Source organism: Myotis myotis, unplaced genomic scaffold, assembly GCF_014108235.1.
Source record: "Myotis myotis isolate mMyoMyo1 unplaced genomic scaffold, mMyoMyo1.p scaffold_m19_p_2, whole genome shotgun sequence".
NCBI lineage: Eukaryota > Metazoa > Chordata > Mammalia > Chiroptera > Vespertilionidae > Myotis > Myotis myotis.
Window position 1 is genome coordinate 15,264,586 of NW_023416324.1, and position 21,358 is coordinate 15,285,943.

At 44.5% G+C, this 21,358-nt stretch overlaps 1 protein-coding gene across 2 annotated transcripts in view; it reads left to right on the plus strand.

The window, feature by feature from the left end:
- The first annotated feature begins 905 nt into the window (after positions 1-905).
- Positions 906-21,358, plus strand: part of DHDDS (dehydrodolichyl diphosphate synthase subunit) — a 29,918-nt gene continuing 9,465 nt past the window's right edge. For both annotated transcript variants that reach the window (XM_036348023.1, XM_036348025.1), the window contains exons 1-7: positions 906-1,026; positions 1,509-1,626; positions 4,552-4,668; positions 7,781-7,923; positions 12,721-12,837; positions 14,251-14,352; positions 20,546-20,660. In XM_036348023.1, the coding sequence (XP_036203916.1) occupies positions 1,564-1,626; positions 4,552-4,668; positions 7,781-7,923; positions 12,721-12,837; positions 14,251-14,352; positions 20,546-20,660 (657 nt within the window). In that variant the 5' untranslated portion in view covers positions 906-1,026; positions 1,509-1,563. The remainder of the gene's footprint in view (positions 1,027-1,508; positions 1,627-4,551; positions 4,669-7,780; positions 7,924-12,720; positions 12,838-14,250; positions 14,353-20,545; positions 20,661-21,358) is intronic.

Genomic DNA, 21,358 nt, shown 5'->3' on the forward strand with positions numbered 1-21,358 from the left:
CTCTTCCCACTTTCTTTAAAAATCAATGGAAATATATGGTCGGGTGAGGATTAACAACAACTTAAAATACTACTGTTCGCGGGTGGGTTACTTACTCATCCGGAGGACCTGGTAGAAGTAACTCATCAGAAAGAGTGGAAGGCACAGTGAACTGGGGTTACTAGCGCAGTATTTCTTGCCTTGATTCCTTGGTGAGAGAAACTACAAGAAGGTTCTTTGAAAATTGCAAAGGTTTCTTTTGGCTGCTTTTTTAATTTTGAGAGAATTGCAGTGCCTCAAATTACGGCAACAGTTTCCCGGAAAGGTTTGGTACAGAGCGAATGCCCTTGATTTTTCTATTAGGGTTAGCCGATGGCCGCTCGGCTATTTCATAGCAGAGCCCTTAAAGTAGCGCTTTCTGGTTTCCAAACTGTTTTCCTTCGTGTAGGTCCTGAGGCTGCACAGCCTGGAAACCGAGTGCCCACCTCAGCACAAACGCACTGGTAGGAAGTGCGTGTGTGCGGCTGACGAGGGCTGGGAACTTCCCAAACGATGCAGCCCGCGAAGACCCGGACAAGGGGCCCTAAAGCGCAGTTCTGCGGCCGCCCGAGGTCTCCCGGCGAGCAGGGCGCTGCCTTCCACCACTTCCCAGGCCCGAAGGCCACCGGCAGCTGAGGAGCCCGGAATCCTCGCCGTGGAGCGGAGCCCCCTGGCGGCCTCCAATGTAGATCCAACCACCTCTCCGCTCCCCGCGGGGCCTCGACCCCGCCTCCCCCGGCGCGCGGCCTGCAGCCCGGCCGCCCACCCCACGCGGTCACGTGAGCGCGCATTCCTCTGGGCTCCCGCGGAGCGCGAGCTGCGGCTCCGCCTCCGAGCTTGTTGGCGCCGGGCAGGGCCACGCCTACCGAGGGGCGTATCCCGTCGATCGGTGATGACGTCATCTTCCAGCGCCACGTCGTGAGGAAGTGCCTGTGGGTCCTCTGGGCAGTTGGAAGGCGCCGGCAGAGCCGAGCGGGTTCTGTGTCCTAGCGGTTCACGAGAGGAGAGGTGACTGGACGGGGAGGCAGCCGCGGGAATGAGAGGGGACAGACTAGCGAGGGGATAAATAATTGGGAGACCCCTGAGGTAGGAGGTAACGGGGATGACAGTCGAAGGGATTCGTACATGGGAGCGGGAGCGGGAGTGGGAAACGGCCTGGGGGAAGATGGAGAAGGGAGAAGCGGGGAAGGGTCGGAGTGGAGGCACTGATGCGGCAGGAAGCAGACTTAGAGGTTCGGGAAAAGCCAGTGCCCACGCCGAGGAAAGGGGAAGGGAAGAAGGTCCCCCGTCCAGGAGAAGCAGGGAAAGACCGCAGCCCCGCAGGTCCCATTCGTTGGCTTCTTTGTCGATTCCGGGCGGAAAGATGGGAGGCTTGGCCAGTCTTTGGACTCGAATGCTGGCTGCTCTCCACTGCCCGCTGAGTCCCTGCACGTCAGCCGTAGCTGTTTGCAAGCCTTGGTGGCTTCTGTTTCTCTTTCTGTTTATCCAAGGTTGCCCAGTTGATATCTTCTTATTCTGGGCTTACCTTCCGCTCGGGCAAGAACTATGTCATGGATCAAAGAAGGAGAGTTGTCGCTGTGGGAGCGGTTCTGTGCCAACATCATAAAGGTGAGCCCACAGCACCAGTTGACCTGGTCAGTTGTGTCATCTTGTATCATAACCTGTTATTCGGATTGAGTAATCCACGATGCTGAGTCGAGTTTAGCAATTCAGGGTAACTTCTAGGTCTGCATTTCTGCCAGATTATTGTCCTAACTCATATTTTCAGGAAATCCACGTCCTAATATCATTGGGCAGCATAGACTATTAGGTTTTCCTTATGGAGAAGTGAAATTTATTTCCCTGAAACTTTTAACTCTTATTCCTAATGCTATCCTCTGGATTTAGAGAAAATAACTAATCTTTCTTTGTAATGATTGAGTTTTAGCTTTGGGGACAGACAAAACAACAGAAGTCCTAGTCTATCATTTTATGAACCATGTGACTTTATGTGGGTTTTTTTTGAGGATTAAGTGAAGCATACATAGACAGCATTTAAACTCAATGTCTAGTAGGTGCATGTGTTTTTTCAAACTGTAAGAAAGTTTATTTGGAAGGTCACGGAGGTAGAAGTGAGCAGTAGAAGAAATGGGCTCAGGAAAGAAGTTCTGGAGGCAAAAGTGCGGGTCCTTGGAGCTTAGGAGAGAGAAGGGTAAAGGTACTGCGCCTGTCGGGGAGGAAGACTTGGATGGAAAGGTGTGGGCCTGCTCCCGAGAGGGAGAGAGCCTATAGCAGGTCTTAATTACTACTATTACAGGGGCCGACTTTCAGCCATTTGAAGACTGCAGTCCCTCTATTTCCTATACTCTCCCTTGCTTTCCTAAACCTTCCCTCAGCTTGTTTTCTTAAGATTCACAACAATGTTATATCCTCTGCATGTGGATAGGTTTGAGAGGAAGCTAGTCAGCTTGGATTTGTTTTTCAGCCACAGACTGTCAAGTCGTGGGTAGCAATGAATTTATGAGTCAGTAAGCCTTATACTCACTCACACACTAGCACACAAATACCAAGGTTACTCAGGCAGGCCAAGATATGGAAATATCTCCTCAGGCAACCACTGCAGTCATGTGTTGGGAAGAACAAGAGATGATTGGCATTTCTTTTAAAGGCTGCGTGTGGATCCCAGCCAGTGTGGCTCACTGGTGTGACCCATGAATCAGGAGGTCACAGTTTGATTCTCAGTCGGGGTACATGCCAGGGTTGTGGGCTTGATCCCCAGGAGGGGGCGAACGGAAGGCAGCCGATTGATGATTCCTTCTCATCATTGATGTTTCCATCTCTCTCCCTTTCTCTGATATCAATAAAAACATTTTTTTAAAAAAAGGGCTGCAGGGGCGGGAGGAGGGGGGTAAGAGATCAACCGAAGGATTTGTATGCATGCATGTAAGCACAACCAATGGACTTAAGACACTGGGGGATAGGGGAGGCCGGGGGAATGTCAAGGGCTGGGGAGGGTTGGGGAAAGGAGACATATCTAATACTCTTTGTAATACTTTAAGCAATAAAACAAAATTTAAAATAAAGTCAAGAGTAAAAATAAATAAATAAATAAATAAATAAATAAAATGTTACTGGAAAAATAAAAAAGGATTGCATGTGGAGACAAAAGTAGAAAATGACAGAGAGGTGTGGGGGAAGCAGTTTGTGAAGAGCCCTTCCTGTGACGGAAATAGGCTACGGAGTGATTTTTGCTGTGGTAGACAGCAAAGGGCCGCTGTGAACCAGATACCAAGTTTTCTTCAGCCCCCAAAATGTCATTTGTTTGTTTTGAAGTGACTCCTGACTTTTAATCCTATATAATAAAGAGCTAATATGCTAATTAGACTGAACAGCAGAATGACCGTCCAGACATCCTTCTGGATGACCTTCCAGATGAAGCTGGGGCTGCCAGGGCCGGCCGAGGCTGTGAAGGGCCGGCTGAGGCAGCTGGGGCTGTGAGGGCTGAGCCCCTTGCACGAATTTTTTTATAAAACTCCTGATATATGGCATCTTTTGTAAAATTAGAAGATCCAACAATATTAGGCCCCATTTCTGTGTGTCAGCAATCAGCGCTCAGGAGTGAATGTCTCTTTTATGTGGAGAATGCCCCCTCCATTCAACCACACTGTCAATGTCCTTTCTGGGCCTTCCAGTTGGAGACTAATGAAATCAAAGTGGTGGTTAAAAACATATGGTTAAAAGACAAAACCCGAGTTTAAATCTCCACTTTGCCTTTTAGCTGTGACTTGTGCAAGGTACTTGACCGCTCTGAGCCTCAGTTTTTTCGCCTGTAAAATGAAGCTCATACTCTATACTTTATAGAGTTGTATGATAAAAAGACTAAGGTGAGGTACAGAAAGCCTAGAATAGTGCTTGGCATGTAATAAGTGCTTAATAAACACATAAATAAAAATAAGTAACCTTGGTCCAGCTGGCGTGGCTCAGTGATTGAGCATCTACCTGTGAACCAGGAGGTCACGATTCCATTCCCGGTCAGAACATGCCCAGGTTGCGGGCTACTGGGGCAGGCAGGCGGCAGCTGATCAATGATTGTCTTTTCATTGATGTTTCCTTCTCTTTCTCCCTCTCTAAAATTAATAAAAATATATATTTAAAAAAAATAACAAGTAGCCTTGGTCAGTGTGGCACAGTTGGTTGGAACATTGTCCCGTGCGCCGGAAGATTGTGGGTTTGATTCCTGGTCAGGGAACATACCTACTTTGTGGGTTCAATCCCTTGTCTGGGTGCATAAGGGAGGCAACTGATTCATGTATTTCTCTTAACATCGATGTTTCTCCCTCTCTCTCTCTTCCATCTCTCTCCCTGACCCCCCTTTTCCCTGTCTAAAATCAATCTTTAAACAAATAAACAAATAATAAGTAAATTGCTTAATACCCAATTCCCTTCCTCAGGGCTTTTGTCATCTAGCTCAAGCCTCTCGGCTCAGGGTGTAATGTCTTCCTTTATCTTTGAAGAGTATGTGATGTGTTCACCATTTGTCTTCTCACTTCACAGGCAGGCCCAATACCCAAACACGTTGCATTTATAATGGATGGGAACCGTCGCTATGCCAAGAAGTGCCAAGTGGAGCATCATGAGGGCCACTCACAGGGCTTCAACAAGCTGGCTGAGGTAGGTATGGGTGGCAGAACCCAAGGTGAACAGTGCGGAAAATTGGATTATAGCTAGAAAACCTGAGTTTGCTGTGGTGTGAGAGTATTTTTTTTCTTTTTATTTATTGTTTTGTATAGCTGTTTGTTTTATTGCTTGCTTGCTAGCTATCGGTCTTATATCAACATTAATAAAAAACTGAATCATCCAGACACATCACAAAATATTAGAAATAAGAACAAAATTGCCATCTCTCACCACCTTTAACCCATCAACAGTTTATTTTTTCTGTGCCTGATCCGAGTCCTTGTAACTTGTTCTAACATGACCTAACATTTATAAAATTCCATCTATAGCTTCAATAACCTTGTTTTTACTTGACATTTTGGCAAGTATTTTTCTAGGTTGATATATATATACTTTCTAACTACACTTTTTTATTTATTTATTTTTTTATTTAAAAAAAATATATTTTATTGATTTTTTACAGAGAGGAAGGGAGAGAGATAGAGAGCTAGAAACATCGATGAGAGAGAAACATCGATCAGCCGCCTCCTGCACGTCTCCTACTGGGGATGTGCCCGCAACCCAGGTACATGCCCTTGACTGGAATCGAACCTGGGACCTTTCAGTCCGCAGGCCGACACTCTATCCACTGAGCCAAACCGGTTTCGGCTTAACTACACTTTTTAATGACTGTAGAGCCTTTTATCATCATAAAGAGCTGACAGTTTGTTAGCTGCTCCACTATTATTGGACATGATAAATAGTACTATTCGAGAATAAATTCTAAGAAGTGACATTTCTGGAGCAATAGTAAAGTGACTGCTCTTCCTAGTTTGCCTGAGTCTGAGGGTTTCCCAGGACACAATTCTTTCAGTGCTTAAACTGGGAAAAGTGCCAAACTGGGACATCACTTTAAGCAAAGGTCATGAATATTTTATGGTTCTTAATATATGCTGCAGATTGGAAAACATTAAGGCTCACAGTGAGATCAGAATATGTTAATTCTTGTGAAACTAACTTTAAGAAGAGTAGAAACATGGCCTCTAGCTTCCTGGCACAAGAACATGGCCTGATGCTAGAGCAGTGGTATTTTTTTGCCTTGAGCAAGTGGCTGTGGGGTTCTCTTTAATACTGTGTGGAGGTCTTTAAATTTGTTGAATCCAGCTTCTCTTTTGTGACTAATTAAGAGATAGTTTTGCCTGGTGCTTAGGAGCTGAAGCGCTGGAGTCACTCAGAACTCATTGGCACCCCTGCTCTGCCACTTCCTGGCTCTCTGACCTGCAGCGAGTTACGTCGTTCCCTTTTTCTTACCCTGGTTTCTTGATCTGCAAATTGGGGATAGCAACAACCTCTACCTCAGGAGATTATGTGAGGATTAAACAAGGTGGTAAAATGAAAAGATGGCACAGAACGTGGCATAAGGGAGGTGCTCAAAAAATGGAAGCTGTTGCTATTGGCATCTTTTTTGCTTTTGTTTTTTTTTAAGTGAGAGTTTATTAGTGAAGCGCTGAGACAGAGTGGCTACTCCACAGGCAAGCGGCCTTTTGACATCTATTTTGAGTGAGGTCAGTGGTGGATACCAACCAGGTGTACCAGCGAAGACCCTGTAAGGTCTATAGCTTGACCCTATTCAAGCGTCAGGGTTCTCACTGGTAATCTTCCTCAGGTGATAATGAGTTGGTTTGTGGGTATGTCTATGAAGGGATTAGTGTTAAGACAGGGAACTTTGAGGTTAAAGGTAGGGGGTTGAAGACATTTAAACAGAACTAGAGAAACAAAGCGGAAGAGGTATCACTATACATTAGTTTTTGTGTTTTAGAACTTCATATAATGGATTCACTGTGGACTTTTTGACACATTTCTTCAACTCTCTGAGCCTCAGTTTCATCATCTTTACAGTAGGTATGAAAACAATAATGCCAGTCTCAAGGGGTTGTTTGAAGAATCAGTTGAAATAGCATATATGAAATGCAGACTCAAATGATGCTTTTTTTCTTATAACCTGTTGGCCTCTCTGTCTACCAGAATAATGAAGTTACGTTGTGAGTAATAATACCTTGTGTTTTTATACTGTTTATTAGCTACTTTGTGAGGGATGGATTGTAATCTCTTTTTATTTGCATTTTTATTTTTTAATATATTTTTATTGATTTCAGAGAGGAAGGGAGAGGGAGAGAGAGAAACATCAATGATGGGAAAGAATAATTGTTCAGCCGCCTCTTGCATGCCCCATACTGGGTATCGAGCCTGCAACCTGGGCATGTACCCTGACTGGGAATCAAACTGTGACCTCCTGATTCATAGGTTGACGCTCAATCACTGAGCCATACCAGCTGGGTTCTTTTTTTTTTTTTTAAATATATACATTTTTATTGAATTCAGAGAGAAAAGGAAAGGGAGAGATAGAAACATCAATGATGAGAATCATTGATTGGCTGCCTCTTGCATGCTCCCTACTGGGGATGGAGCCTGCAACCTGGGCATGTGCCCTCAACTGGAATCAAACTTGGAACCCTTCAATCCCCAGGCCGACGCTCTATCCACTGAACCAAACCAGCTAGGGCTAGCCGGGCTCTTTTTACAGACAAGGAGACTTAGGCCCAGAGATGTTAAATGATTCGCCTATAGTCACATAATAAGTGCATGATGGAGCCAAGGACTAGAACCTGGTTTTTTATTCTCTCAGTGGAGAGTTCTTTCCAGTAGACCACAGTGGCATCAGCCTAGTACTCATTAAGTTCACATTTTTCGGCTCTTAAGTGCTGGCTTTCTGCATATTTAGATCATCATTCTGACAGAAGCATTGGTGTTATCCTAGCTTGATGCTTTTCTGAGTCGGGGCGAGGCATCTCTTATTTCCTTTCCTACTCTTCCTTATACTCTGTCAGCCGTGGGCAAACTATGGCCCGCGGGCCGGATCCGGCCCATTTGAAATGAATAAAACTAAAAAAAAAAAGACCGTACCCTTTTATGTAATGATGTTTACTTTGAATTTATATTAGTTCACACAAACACTCCATCCATGCTTTTGTTCCGGCCCTCCGGTCCAGTTTAAGAACCCATTGTGGCCCTCGAGTCAAAAAGTTTGCCCACCCCTGCCCTAGCTCCTTGTCTTCTCCCTTCTCAGACTCTGCACTGGTGTTTGGCCCTGGGCATCCGAGAGGTGACGGTGTACGCGTTCAGCATTGAGAACTTCAAACGTTCCAAGAGTGAAGTGGACGGACTAATGGAGATGGCCCGGCAGAAGTTCAGCCGTTTGCTGGAAGAGCAGTAAGATGCTGTCAGCGGGGGAGGGTATTCTTTCAGGATCTCCAGCCTAACCCTCAGCACTCTCTCGTGCGCTCTCTCTCTCTTTTTTGTTTTGTTTAAAGTATTACAGATGTCTCCTTTTTCCCACTTGACCCCCAAGGCCCCTGTCACCCCCCAGGACAAGCCCCCACCGCCCCAGTATCTGTGTCCATTGATTATGCTAACATCCCTCAGCTCTCTTATCTGAAGCTTATTTAAGGAACTTTGCACCCTTTCAATGTTAGTCAGATCTCTAGAGTGGCAAATATGACAAGCTAGTTTTTCTTTTCTTTTTTTCAAAGCGAGCATTTACTTGAGGATATAGAGGTATTTCACAGAATGCAAGGACAAGTAAAACCAGCCTTAAGCAAAACTGAAACCAGGATTGATATCCATTAGGTAGCGCCTCTTTATACATTTCCTTCTCTCTACAGAGCTGCTTTCCCTGCTTCACAGAATAGCCCAGAATGAACTAGATCCTTTCATGAGCCCACCTTAGATCAAATTTCCACCTCAAGACCAATAAGCTATGGCCAGGGGAGTAGAGTGAGAAAGACATTGAAAAAGTCATTTTCTGCTGTGCAGTCATCTCCAAAAAGTTACTATATTCTCTTGGGAGGCCTGGAATGATCCATAAGAGGTCTTTATGGAGAAGCTTTGCTACCACTATTAGCTGTCATTAAGTTTAAGCTTAGGGAGCAAAGCCAGAAAGGGACACAGAAGATTGAGAGAGTTTGTTTGCTTTAGAGTATGGAGCCCTTTCCAGCCAGACTGCCCAGAAGTCTTCATTATAATCATTCTCTGCCCAGCTCCTTCCCATACCAGTCCAGGACAGTGAGAAAACAGAGAGCCTAGAGCTCCAGTGGAGCTGGGCCAAGGACACTTCTGTCTTTTCTGTCCCTGTGAGTCAGTGTGCTGGGGAGAGAAGCCAGGCTTCTTTCTGTCCATTTTGGGTTGGTGAGACTCTGGGCCACAGACGTTGCTCCCTGCTTCTCAGCAGAGTCCCTGTGGCTCAGAGTTCACACTCAAGGGGCAGGGGATGGAGGCATGAGGGCATATTCCAGGTGTTCAAATTTTTCTGTACTACACACTAATCTTAGCTTTTTAAAGTACTCACTAGAGGCCTGGTGCACAAAATTCGTGTATTGGGTGGGAGGGTCCCTCAGCCCGGTGCATGGTCGGGGCCGGGGAGGGACGCAGGAGGTTGGCCAGCTGGGGAGGGACCACGGGAGGGCTTCAGGGCATGTCCAGCCTGTCTCACTCAGTCTCGATTGGCCAGACCCCCAGCAGCAAGCTAACCTACCAGTCAGAGCCTCTGCCCCCTGGTGGTCAGTGCACATCATAGTGAGTGGTTGAGCTGCCTTAGCATATCATTAGCATATTATGCTTTGATTGGTTGAATGGCCGACCAGACGACCGGACACTTAGCATATTAGGCTTTTATTATATAGGATAAGGCCTTGAACCTAACATGTATTCTCATTTAATATTCACATTACCCTGTGAGAAAGATATCACCCCAATTGTAAAGAGGAGGGAAGTAAAGACTGGAGAAGTTTAGGTGTGTATCCTGAGTCACACAGCTATCGGACAGGCAGAGCCAAGACAGGATCTTTCTGACTCCAGCTCTGAGCTGTTGTCTACAACTCTGTAGCCTGAGAGTTAGGAGGCAATCTTACAGTTCCTGAAAGATAAAATACACGGTGGTAGAGGTGCTGCTGAGATTACTCTAATCAGTCAGTAGTAGAACAAACAGTCTTAGGTTATGAAATCCTGGACAGAGCAAGAAGAAACCCTAGTGGTGGCTTTCCAACAATGTGAGATAGAACCCCAGAGTTCTAGGAGTGGGTGTGCAAAGAACCCAAAGAAAATGGGGTATGGGTGCTGGTTTGGTTCTGTTTATGATTTGATTTGAAGAAAGAGTACTTTGGCTAAAATAGGGGTGGGGAAGGTCCGGCCTACAGGTTGTATAAGACTCATGAAATCATTTTGGTCTGGCCCTGCCAAGGCAACTACAGGTCAGACTCGAAATTCAATAAATCTAGGAGCTTTTTTCAACATAAATTTATATTAAGTGAATTATAGTAAGCAAATCCTATATAATAAAAGACTAATATGCAAATTGACCAAATAGCAGAATGAACAGTTGCTATGATGTGCACTGACCATCAAGAGGCAGACACTCAACGCAGGAGCTACCCCCTGGTGGTCAGTGCACTCCCCCACTCAGCCACAAGCCAGGCTGATGGCTGGCAAGCGCAGCGGCAGTGACAGCTCCCGCTTCCACGGCAGCACTAAGGATGTCCGACTGGGGCTTAGGCCCACTCCCCGGGGAAGCGGGCCTAACCCGTCAGTCGGACATCCCCTGAGGGCTCCCAGACTGCTAAAGGGTGCAGGCTGGGCTGAGGCCTGCCCACCCCCACCCCCCCACAATGCACAAATGTTGTGCACTGGGCCTCTAGTGATGTTATAAATGTCTAAATGGCCCTTGGCAGAAAAAAGGTTCCCCACCCCTTGGCTAAAAGAAGGTTGGAACACCACTGGCCTAGTTCAGCTTCATTAGTTAGGAAGCTAAACCCTAGTGAAGAGAAGAGAAAGGCTTGCTAAATCCTCACACAAGGACATGCTTAGAGGAAGAGAGAGAGAGAAATAGACAGACAGACATTGATGTGAGAGAGAAACATCCATCGTTGCCTTCTGTGTGTGCCCCAATCAGGGATTGAACCCACAACCCAGGTCTGTGCCCTGACCTAGAATCGAATCAGCAACCTTTCTGTGCACAGGACGATGCCCAACCAATTGAATCACTTCGGCCAGACTGCAGTAACCTCTACTTTACAGACCTCGCTCAAGTCATGCACCTCTTAACACTAGCCGATGCTGAGACTATGGCAGGAATGGTTACCCCAGTTTACAGGGTGAGGGAAACTTGGGCTCAGAGAGGCTAAGTGGTTATGCAAGGTCGCTAATAAGTATTGGCACTAAGACTTAAATCTAGGTATTCTGTGTATATATATATATATATATATATATATATATATATATATATTAATTTCAGCGAGAAAGGGAGAGGGAAAGAGAGATAGAAACATCAATGATGAGAGAGAATCATTGATTGGCTCCCTCCTGCACACCCCCCAACTGGGGATCGAGGCATGTGCCCTTGATCGGAATCAAACCCGGGACCCTTTGGTCCACAGTCTGACACTCTATCCACTGAGCCAAACCAGCTAGGGCTAGGTATTCTTATTTATGTTTTGCTTTGATTGTGCATACATTTGTCTACTGTAGCTTCAGTGGGTTCTCAAAAATAGGTGATTAGGTCTTGTTTTACCTTTAAAGAAATGTGGTTGAGGGTTAAAGGATGCATTGGCTGTGGATGTGGCCTTCAGCTCTGGATCAGTGTTCTCCAGGACCTGCCGGAAACCCCCACTCTACAGTATACGTCTTGTTATTAAGCTTCCATTTCCCAAACATTAGTTGTTCAGTTTCTCCATAGCCTTCCCGGTAGAGAAGCTGGTTGGGTGACAGTGAGTTCATGCTCACTGCCTTTTGGGAGTTGCTGTATAGAGGCAGTGTAATGTCAAGATGAGGAGGACAGGCTCTGGAACCAGACTCCCTTGGTTCAAATTCTGGCTTTCCACTCACCAGCTTCTGATTTTGAGCAAATCACCCAACCTCCCTGTGCCTTAGTGTCATCATCTGTAAAAGGGAAATGATAATGATATCTGCCTCCAGGGTTGGTGTAAGGATGGATGGTGCAGGTGTCTGAAAAGCGGTTAGACCATTGACTGGCACTTAGTAAACATATAAGTATTTTAGATGTCATGATTATTATATTTTGCCAGAAGATACAAAAGTAACCAATAGTACAGCTCCTGTCCTTGAGTTTATTTAGTTGTCAGAATAGGACAAACAGCCCTAGCTGGTTTGGCTCAGTGGATAGAGCATCGGCCTGCAGACTGAAGAGTCCCGGGTTCGATTCCAGTCAGGGGCACATGCCCAGGTTGCGGGCTCAATCCCCAGGAGGGGGTGTGCAGGAGGCAGCCAATCAATGATTCTCTCTCATCATTGATATTTCAATCTCTCTCTCCCTCTCCTTTCCACTCACTGAAATCAATAAAAATATATTTTTTAAAAAATGGGACAAACATAGCACAGAATATGTCAAATGCAACTTACCAACAAGGACACATTAGGCGATGTCCTGTGTGGTAAAGACTTGGTATTTTGGGCTGGTTGGTGTGGCTCAATGGTTGAGCGTGGATCCATGAATCAGGAGGTCATGGTTAGATTCCCAGTCAGGGCGCATGCCTGGGTTTTGGGTCCAATCCCTAGTAGGGGGCATGCAGAAGGCAGCCGATGGATGATTCTTTCTCATCATTGATGTCTCTCTCTCTATCTCTTCCCATCTCTGAAATCAATTAAAAAACAAACAAACATTTCTTTTTTTTAAAGGAGTTTGGATTTTCAAATCAAACAGACCTAGGTTTCAGTTTTGACACAACACTGATGTCTGTATGATCTTGGGCAGTCTCTGTCTGACTATCCTATCTGAGCGTCAGTTTCCCTCTGTAGCATGGGGAATGTGGTGAACTCCTTTCAGAGTTCTTGGGCGGGGGGGGCGGGGGGGGGGATGCAGTGAAATAATACATGTAGGACAGTGCCTGACACGCAGGAAAGCACTCAAAAACTGCTAATTGAGTGTCATCTAAGCACCCTGCTCTCTCCAGCTCAGCAGGTGCTGTGTCCCAACCCTGCCTCCTTTTCCCCAATCAGGGAGAAATTGCAGAAGCATGGAGTATGTATCCGGGTCCTCGGTGATCTGCATTTGTTGCCCTTGGATCTCCAGGAGCTGATTGCACAAGCTGTGCAGGCCACCAAGAACTACAACCAGTAAGTTTTTGGATTTCCCCTTGGGGGCCTGAATTAGTCTTTGACTCCCTCTACTGCAGCGGTTCTCAACCTGTGGGTCGAGACCCCTTTGGGGGTCGAACGACCTTTTCACAGGGGTCGCCTAAGACCATCAGAAAACATATATATAATTACATATTGTTTTTGTGATTAATCACTATGCTTTAATTATGTTCAATTTGTAACAATGAAATTGGGGTCACCACAACATGAGGAACTGTATTAAAGGGTCGCGGCATTAGGAAGGTTGAGAACCACTGCTCTGTTGGGAGGCATCTTTGGTCAGAGACAATGAGGGGGTGGTTTTAGATACTTAGAGACCTCCTCCATCTGCAAGGCAGACCAGAGACAATTCTGCAGTACTATGTTGTATGTGTGTATACCAACTCGTACAGTTTACCATCTTCCTCCTTCATTTCATATACCTTTCTCCCCCAGCCCCCTCCAAGGGATGGGGTGGGAATGCAGCAAGCCTTATCTCTGTCTCAGAAGACAATTCCTTTCAAGAAATTCTTTTTTTGTCCCACTCCTTTAACCACGGATAGGATGACCTTGGGAGGTGGTGCAGATGCAGAGGGGAACAGAGTTTAAGAATCCAAACTTCATTTTGTGTGGCTTTGGAATATAGTGTATGCTTGGCAGTGGATTTGTTTTGCATCACATTTCCTTTCTGGTCTCCTTGTTTGTGGTACGTGCCCTTGACAGCTAATATCACAGTGGATTCTCTTCCTCTGAGAGCTGGTTGGTAATAGAAGGGGGAGAGGATTAGAAGGGTAATAAGAGTCATTTTATACTTGTTTTATTACAAAGCTAGTAACATGGTTATTTCAAGAAAACTTGGGGAAAAATTCATAATCTTGGGGGTGAGGGGGAGGTGGTTATGGGGGAATGAATGGTGATAGAAGGAAACTTGACTTGGGGTGGTAAACACAGTACAGTGTACAAATGATATGATGTGGATGTGTGCACCTAAACCTGTATAATTTTGTTAACCATTGTCACCCCAATAAATTAAATGATAAAAAATTCATAATCTGCCCTAGCTGGTTTGGCTCAGTGGATAGAACGTCGGTTTGTGGACTGAAGGGTCCTGGGTTCAATTCCAATTAAGGGCACAGGCCCGGATTGCGGGCTTGATCCGCAGTCGGGGGCATGCAGGAGGCAGCTGATCAGTGATTCTCTCTCATCATTATGTTTCTCTCTGTCTTTCCCTTCCTCTCTGAAATCAATAAAATATATATATAGTTTTAAAATTCATAATCTGATCTTTCAGAGGTGTCTACAGTTAACATTTGGTGGTGTGTTTTGTTCCAGAGAAAGGGTGCTCTGGAATAAGTGGTTCCAATCCTTAGTCTCTGTCCTGTTTTGGTAAATTATTCTGTTCTTCCTTCTCAGGTGTTTCCTGAACGTTTGCTTTGCATACACGTCCCGTCATGAGATCAGCAATGCCGTGAGAGAGATGGCCTGGGGAGTGGAGCAGGGTCTGCTGGATCCCAGGTATCCCTAGTTTAGCATGGTCACTGATAGGGAAACCAGTCATGCACCAAACCATGAAATCCCTCCTAAGTCGGGTACATGGGCCAGAAGTCAAATCAGGCAAGCATGTGGAAAGATCACGGGGGGCGAGGAGAGGGAGGTCCCCTTGCTTCAGAATTTCTCTGTGTTCACTGCACACCAGGAAGCTCCAGAAAAATGGTAGAACTCTGTGGTATTCGATAAAAAATGATATCCTCCTGGCTCTTTGGCAGTGTTTTTTCAAAGTTGTTTTTCAGGAATGCAGTTTGTCAGGGAAATAATCTCTTGGGTCTCTCGTGTTACAGTTTTATGCAAGATTCAGATATTTTTGCAAAAAGAAAATTGCCCATCATTAGCAACCTAATAGAATCCTAATTATTAGAGCTCGGAGAGACTTTAGAAGCTACCTGGCTACTCAGTTCCTTTCATATTATTAAACTAATAAGAGCAATAGTAAAATAATGGTAACAACAAATAACCCAGTCAATCTGTTATTTGTATTTTATTGAGTCATTAATCTCATATGTGAGAGACTTGAGTCTTTTCTCCATGTAATAGATGAGAAAATTGAGCTCAGCATTGAAATTATTTCCCCAAGGTCATTCTGCTAATAAATGCCAGAGCCAGGACTCAGATCTAAAGCTGTCTGATTCCAGAGTTCTTGTCCTTTACCTCTGTTATATGGAATCTTGGGACCGAGGAATTTTCTGATTCCCTTCTGAGGTATAATTCAATTTACCTGAGAAACAAAATAAAAAATATAGAAGTTGCTCAGTGGGAATGGATTTAGATAAGAAGGAAAGGAGACTTTTTTGTTGTTTTTTTGTTAATCCTCATTCGAGATATGTTTCCATTGATTTTTAGAGAGAGAGAAAGGTAGAAAGAAAAGCCAAGCAATCAGTATTGCAGAAGCCAAGAAAAGAGGGTCAGGTGTGGGTCAGGAGGGGCCTGGGCACTGGTGGGAAAAACTGTCAAATACTGTAAGGAAATCAGTTAAGATGTGGTTTGAAAATTAACTACTCAGCCTGGCCGGGTAGTTCAATTGGTGTTGATTACAGCATCATCCCAGTATGCCAAGATTGTAGATTTGATCCCCTGTCAGGGCACAGATAAGAATCAACCAATGATGCATAAATAAGTGAACAACAAATCAATGTTTCTCTCTCTTTCTCTCTCTCCTAAAATCAATAAATTTTTTAAAAAAGAAATTAAAATGAACTGTTGGGGGAAAAATTGAGATAATGAGTAAGTTGTCAGGGTTGGGACCAGGCAGGAAGATGAGATATGTAAGTAGAAACAAGTTACTGGTAATTTTCTAATTCTTGGCGTGGGGGGGTGATTTCATAATTATTCATTATAATATTGTGTTTTATAATTGACGTTTCATATAGTCTTTTGTGTGAGTGAAATAATACAGTTGATCTTTCAACAATGTGTTGGGGGGTTAGGGCCATCTACCACCCATATAGTTGAAAATCCATATATAATTACAGTTAGCCCTCCGCAACCTTGGATTCCTAACCATGGTTTGAAAATGCAATTGACCCTTAAACAACACGAGTTTGAACTATGCAGGTCTACTTACATGTGGAATCTGTCAACTGTATATTAAAAATAGTAACGGATACATCGCCGGTGTGGCTCAGTGGTTGAGCATCAGTCTATAAACCAGGAGGTCATGGTTCGATTCCTGGTCAGGGCACATGCCTGGGTTTCGAGCTCAATCCCCAGTAGGGGGTGTACAGGAGGCAGCCAATCAATTATTCTCTCTCATCACTGATTTTTCTATCTCTCCCTTCCTCTCTGAAATCAATAAAAAATATATATATATACTTAAAATAATAAAGGATGTATAAAAAATAGTAAGGGACAAATGTTTATGCTAGAAAGAAAGCTATTTAGCAAGCAGCTGTAATATGCATTCATGCCTAGGACTAGCGTTCTGATCTTGACTCCTAAATTCAGTGCACTTTATACTCATACCACATTCCAATAACTACTGACCTTTATCTTCTTTCTGCTCCTTGTCCAACAAGTTTTCCCATATCCATTTTCTCTGCCCTGCATGGTTTACTAACTTGCCTATGAGGGGTTAGTCATGCAGACATGGTGTAGGTTGGGCAGGGTCACCACTGTAAGGAGTCTGATGTCTCCACCCACCAGCTCAGGAAGCTTGGTGTTCAGCTAAGACTGGTCTAATCAGGACCTGAGGCAGTGCTCTTTACATTATTCAAATTTAGACAAATCTGCATTTATAACAGAGTCAATGGGTTAATTACAATTAGGCTCTACCCTTCCAATAGCTATAACTTTTCTATTCTCATTACCATCATCCAACTCCTCATTTTCCTTTCTTCCAAGGTATATATTTTTAAAACATATTAATGTTAGATTGGATTTTTGAGTCTGGAATTACAGAAAAGGGATTAGGTTGAGCATAAAGGATAGTTAATAAACTCCTTTTCACTGAGTTACCTTGAGCAGGTCATTTGACCCACTGTAGGTCTCTGTGTTTCTCTTAAAACAATAGTGTTAATAATACTAATAATTGCTAACATTTACTGAGCATTTACTCTTTGCCAGGCATCTGCCAGGTACTCCATATATGTTTATTTTACGTAACCCATAGAGGCTATGAGGTAGATACTGTTCTTATCCCCATTTTTAAGATGAGAATATTGAGACACAAGGAAGTTAAGTAACTTGTTCAGGCCCATCTAGTTGGCAAAGCTTGGTGCCAGGATTTCAACCTGGCTCCAGGGCCTTGTTCTTTCATTCACTACTAGAAGCGTGGTGCACCGGTGTGGTCCCTCATCCTGGCCTGCAGGGATCAGGCCCAAACCTGCTCTCCAACATCCCCCGAGGGGTCCCGGATTGTGAGAGGGTGGTTCTCGAGTGACACACCCTAGAATCAGGCTCCCTCCTCTCTGGTTCCGAACCGCTGCTGCCAAGTCACCGCAGCTCGGCAGCTCCTGCGTTGAGTGTCTGCTCCCTGGTGGTCAGTGCGCATCATAGCTACCGGTCAGACGGTCGCTTAGCCTTTTATATATATAGATGGAATACTTAGAGTGCCATATATAGGAAGGTTGACGTGAACAAAAATACAGTATAAAAATAAAAGTTACTAACTAATATTTATTGGATCTTATTATACGGTAAGTACTAGACTAAGAGTTTATTACACATATTCTCATTTCATTTTCATATAAGGTAGTGACTATTATTTGCCCCATTTTGTAAGTTCAATTAACTAAGGTTTAAAAAGTTTAGTTGACCCACCCAAAGTAATGTATGCTGTTAAATGAAACAGCCTGGACTCCAGTCAAGTATATCTACCTCCAAAGTCTATGTTGTGTTTGTTTTTTTAAATATGTTTTTATTCGTTTCAGAGAAAGGGAGAGGTGGGGAGAGATAAAAACATCAATGATGATAGAATCATAGATCAGCTGCCTCCTGCATGCCCCACACTGGGGATTGAGTCTGCAACTGGGCGTGTGCCCTGACTGGGAACTGAATGAACTGTAACCTCCTGGTTCATAGGTCAATGCTCAACCACTGAGCCACATTGGCTGGGCTGTTTTGTTTTATTCTTTTTTAAAAAATATATTGGGGTGACATTGGTTAATATGATCATATAGGTTTCAGGTGTGGGTTTCTATGTTACAAGATCTGTATATTGCACTGTGTGGCCACCACCAAAAGTCAAATCTTCTCCCGTCACCGTGTATTAGAATCCCTTCACACCTCACCCCTTCTCCTCTGACAACCACTACACTGCTGTTTGTGTCCACAAGTTTCAGTTTTATATCCCACAGATGAGTGAAATCAGATGGTTCTTAGCTTTTTCCGACTGACCTATTTCACTTAGCATAATATTTTCAAGGTCCATCTGTGTTATTGCAAATGGCAGTATTTCATCCTTTCTTATGGCTGAGTAGCATCCATTGTGTGTATATACCACATCTTCTTTATCCAGTCCTCTATCACAGGATACTTAGGTTGTTTCCATGTCTTGGCTACTATGAATAATGCTGCAGTGAACATAGGGATGCATATATCTTTGAAAGTACATGTTTTCAAGTTTTTCAGGTATATACCCAGGAGAGGGGTTGCTGGGTGGTATGGTAACTCTATTCTTTTTTGAGGAATCACCAGACTGTTTTCCATAGTGATTGTACTAGTCTACATTCCCACCAGCAGTTAATGAGGGTCCCCTTTTCTGCACAACCTCTACAACACTTGTTATTACTTGGTTATTACTTGTCATATTAACCAATGTCACCCCAATAAATTTTTTAAAAAGAACATTAAGAACACAAAACAGCCCAGCCAGCATGGCTCAGTGGTTGAGTGTCGACCTATGAACCAGGAGGTCACAGTTCGTCCAATTCTAGCTCAAGGCACAGGCCGGGGTTGTGGGCTCGATCCCCAGTGTGGGGCATGTAGGAAGCAACTGATCATCAATGCTCTCATCTAACAGGTGTGAGGTGGTATCTCATTCTAATTTTGATTTGCCTTTCTCTACTTGCTAGTGAGGTTGAATATCTTTTCATATATCTGTTGGCTGTTCATATGTCTTCTTGGGAGAGGTGTCTGTTCAGGTCGTCTGTCCATTTTTTTTAATGTTTTTTATTGATTTCAGAAAAGAAGGGTGAGGGCTAGAGCGATAGAAACATCAATGCTGAGAGAGAATCATTGACCCGCTGCCTCCTGCATGCCCCCTACTGGGGATCAAGCCGGCAACCCAGGCATGTGCCCTTGGCCGGAATCGAACCTGGGACCCTTTAGTCCACAGGCCGACACTCTATCCACTGAGCCAAGCCAAACCGGCTAGGGCGCGTCTGCCCATTTTTTGATTGGGTTGTTTGTTTCTTTGTTTGGTGTTGAGTTTTGTGAGTTCTTAATATATTTTGGAAATTAAACCTTTGTTGGAGCTACTGTTTGTAAGTATCATCTCCTATTTGGTTGGCTGCCTCTTTGTTATGTGTATTTTAAAAAACAAGATGTTTCGCCCTGCCACTGTGGCTCAGCAGTTGAGCGTTGACTCAGGAACCAAGAGGTTGCTGTTTCAATTCCCAGTTAGGACACGTGCCCAGGTTGTGGGTTCAGTCCCTGGTGGGGGGCAAGCAGGAAGCAGCCAATCAATGATTCTTTCTCATCGTTGATGTTTCTCTCCCTCTCTCTTCCTCTCTGAAATCAATAAAAATATCCTATATAATAAAAGCCTAGGTGGCGTCGCGCAACGTCATCACAAGATGGCCACCACAAGATGGTCACCACAAGATGGCTAGCAGGGGAGGGCAGTTGTGGACAATTAGGCCTGCAGGGCAGGGCAGTTGGGGGCGATCAAGCTGGCAGAGGAGCAGTTAGGCGTCAGTCAGGCTGGCAGGGGAGGGATTAGGGGGCGATCAGGTCAGCAGGCAGAAGCGGTTAGGGGCAATCAGACAGGGGAGCAGTTAGGAGCCAGCAGGCCTAACTGTGAGTTGGACATCCTCCAAGGGGTCCCAGATCAGAGAGGGTGCAGGCTGGGCTGAGGGATTACCCCCCCTCCCCCCTCCTGTGCACGAATTTTGTGCACTGGGCCTCTAGTATTTTAAATTAAAAAAAAAACAAGATTAAAAAAAATGAAAGTACTTACTATACTTTGTCAATTATCACTATTCTACTGGATCACAAATGAAGTATTTCTAAAATATGTTTTTATTGATTTTTAGAGAGAGGGGAAGGGAGAGGGATAGAGAGATAGAGACATCAATAAGAGAGAAACATCTATCAGCTGCCTCCTGCATACCCCCTACTGGGGATCGAGCCCACAGCCCGGGCATGCACCCTGACTGGGAATTGAACGGGCAACCTCTTGGTTCCTGGGTCGATGCTCAACCTCTGGGCCACACTGGCCAGGCAAAAACAAGATGCTTTAAGTGAAAACAGCACATTCTAGTGGGTGCATTTGGTTTAGGTCTTTGGCTAAATGACTTTGGGCAAACTAATCATCATCTTTGAGCCTCACGTACCTTAATTAATTTATTAAGCATGTTTTGAGGGCCTCTGTGTACTAGGTAGTATTGACTAATATATTTGATGGTATTCTGTAATCCGGGAAGCCTTATGTCACTATGAGAAAAATCCAAAAAGAGATGTGTGCTTACCTTTGTCTCTTCTCCACTCACTTTAGCGATGTCTCTGAGTCTCTGCTTGATAAGTGCCTCTATACCAACCACTCTCCCAATCCGGACATCTTGATACGGACTTCTGGGGAAGTGAGGCTCAGCGACTTCCTGCTCTGGCAGGTAGGTAGTTTCTAACCACCATTCTGTTCATGTTAGCTGAAAACTGCATTGCACCCACAGAATGGATTCGAGGGGCTCATCCCCACTTCCAGCCATGCAGGCACAGAGAACCTTGTGGGGGAGGAGACCTAAAATCTGGAGAAATGTCAGTGTTTGCTATCCCTTTCTTATCTATCCCTGGCTATGAGAACCTGTGTAGTTCTTACTCTCTTACGTTCCTAGAGGACAAAAATCAAGGCTAGTCAGCTGCGATGGAAACTTCACCTGTGCCCATGTTCAAGGAATTGGACTTCTGACTTTTGTCCCTGAGTATAATCTTCTGCCCTGGTAACCTACCAGGTACACCAGCTCCTCTGGGATAGAACCTTGCTTTGCAGTTACTTGTCTGTCTCCTTCAGAATAAAGGGCTGCATCTATTCAAGCACAGTCCACAAGGGATATAAGCTAAATGCAAACTCTTTCTTAGGGGTCACTGTCTCTCAGCCCAGTTCCCCCAGTGTAGATAGTCCCCCAAAAGCTCAGAGTCAAATAAGTTTGTCTTTGCTCAAAAGTCTCTATCATTTGTTACCTTGGCCCCTGGGTACACATCACAGGGAAAGTCTTTGTTTAAGGAGAGGTTGGAGGGAGAGTCTCAGCTTGGAAGCAATTCACATGATAAAATTCTAGAAATTCTAATGGACCATAGTCTTAAAAGTGAA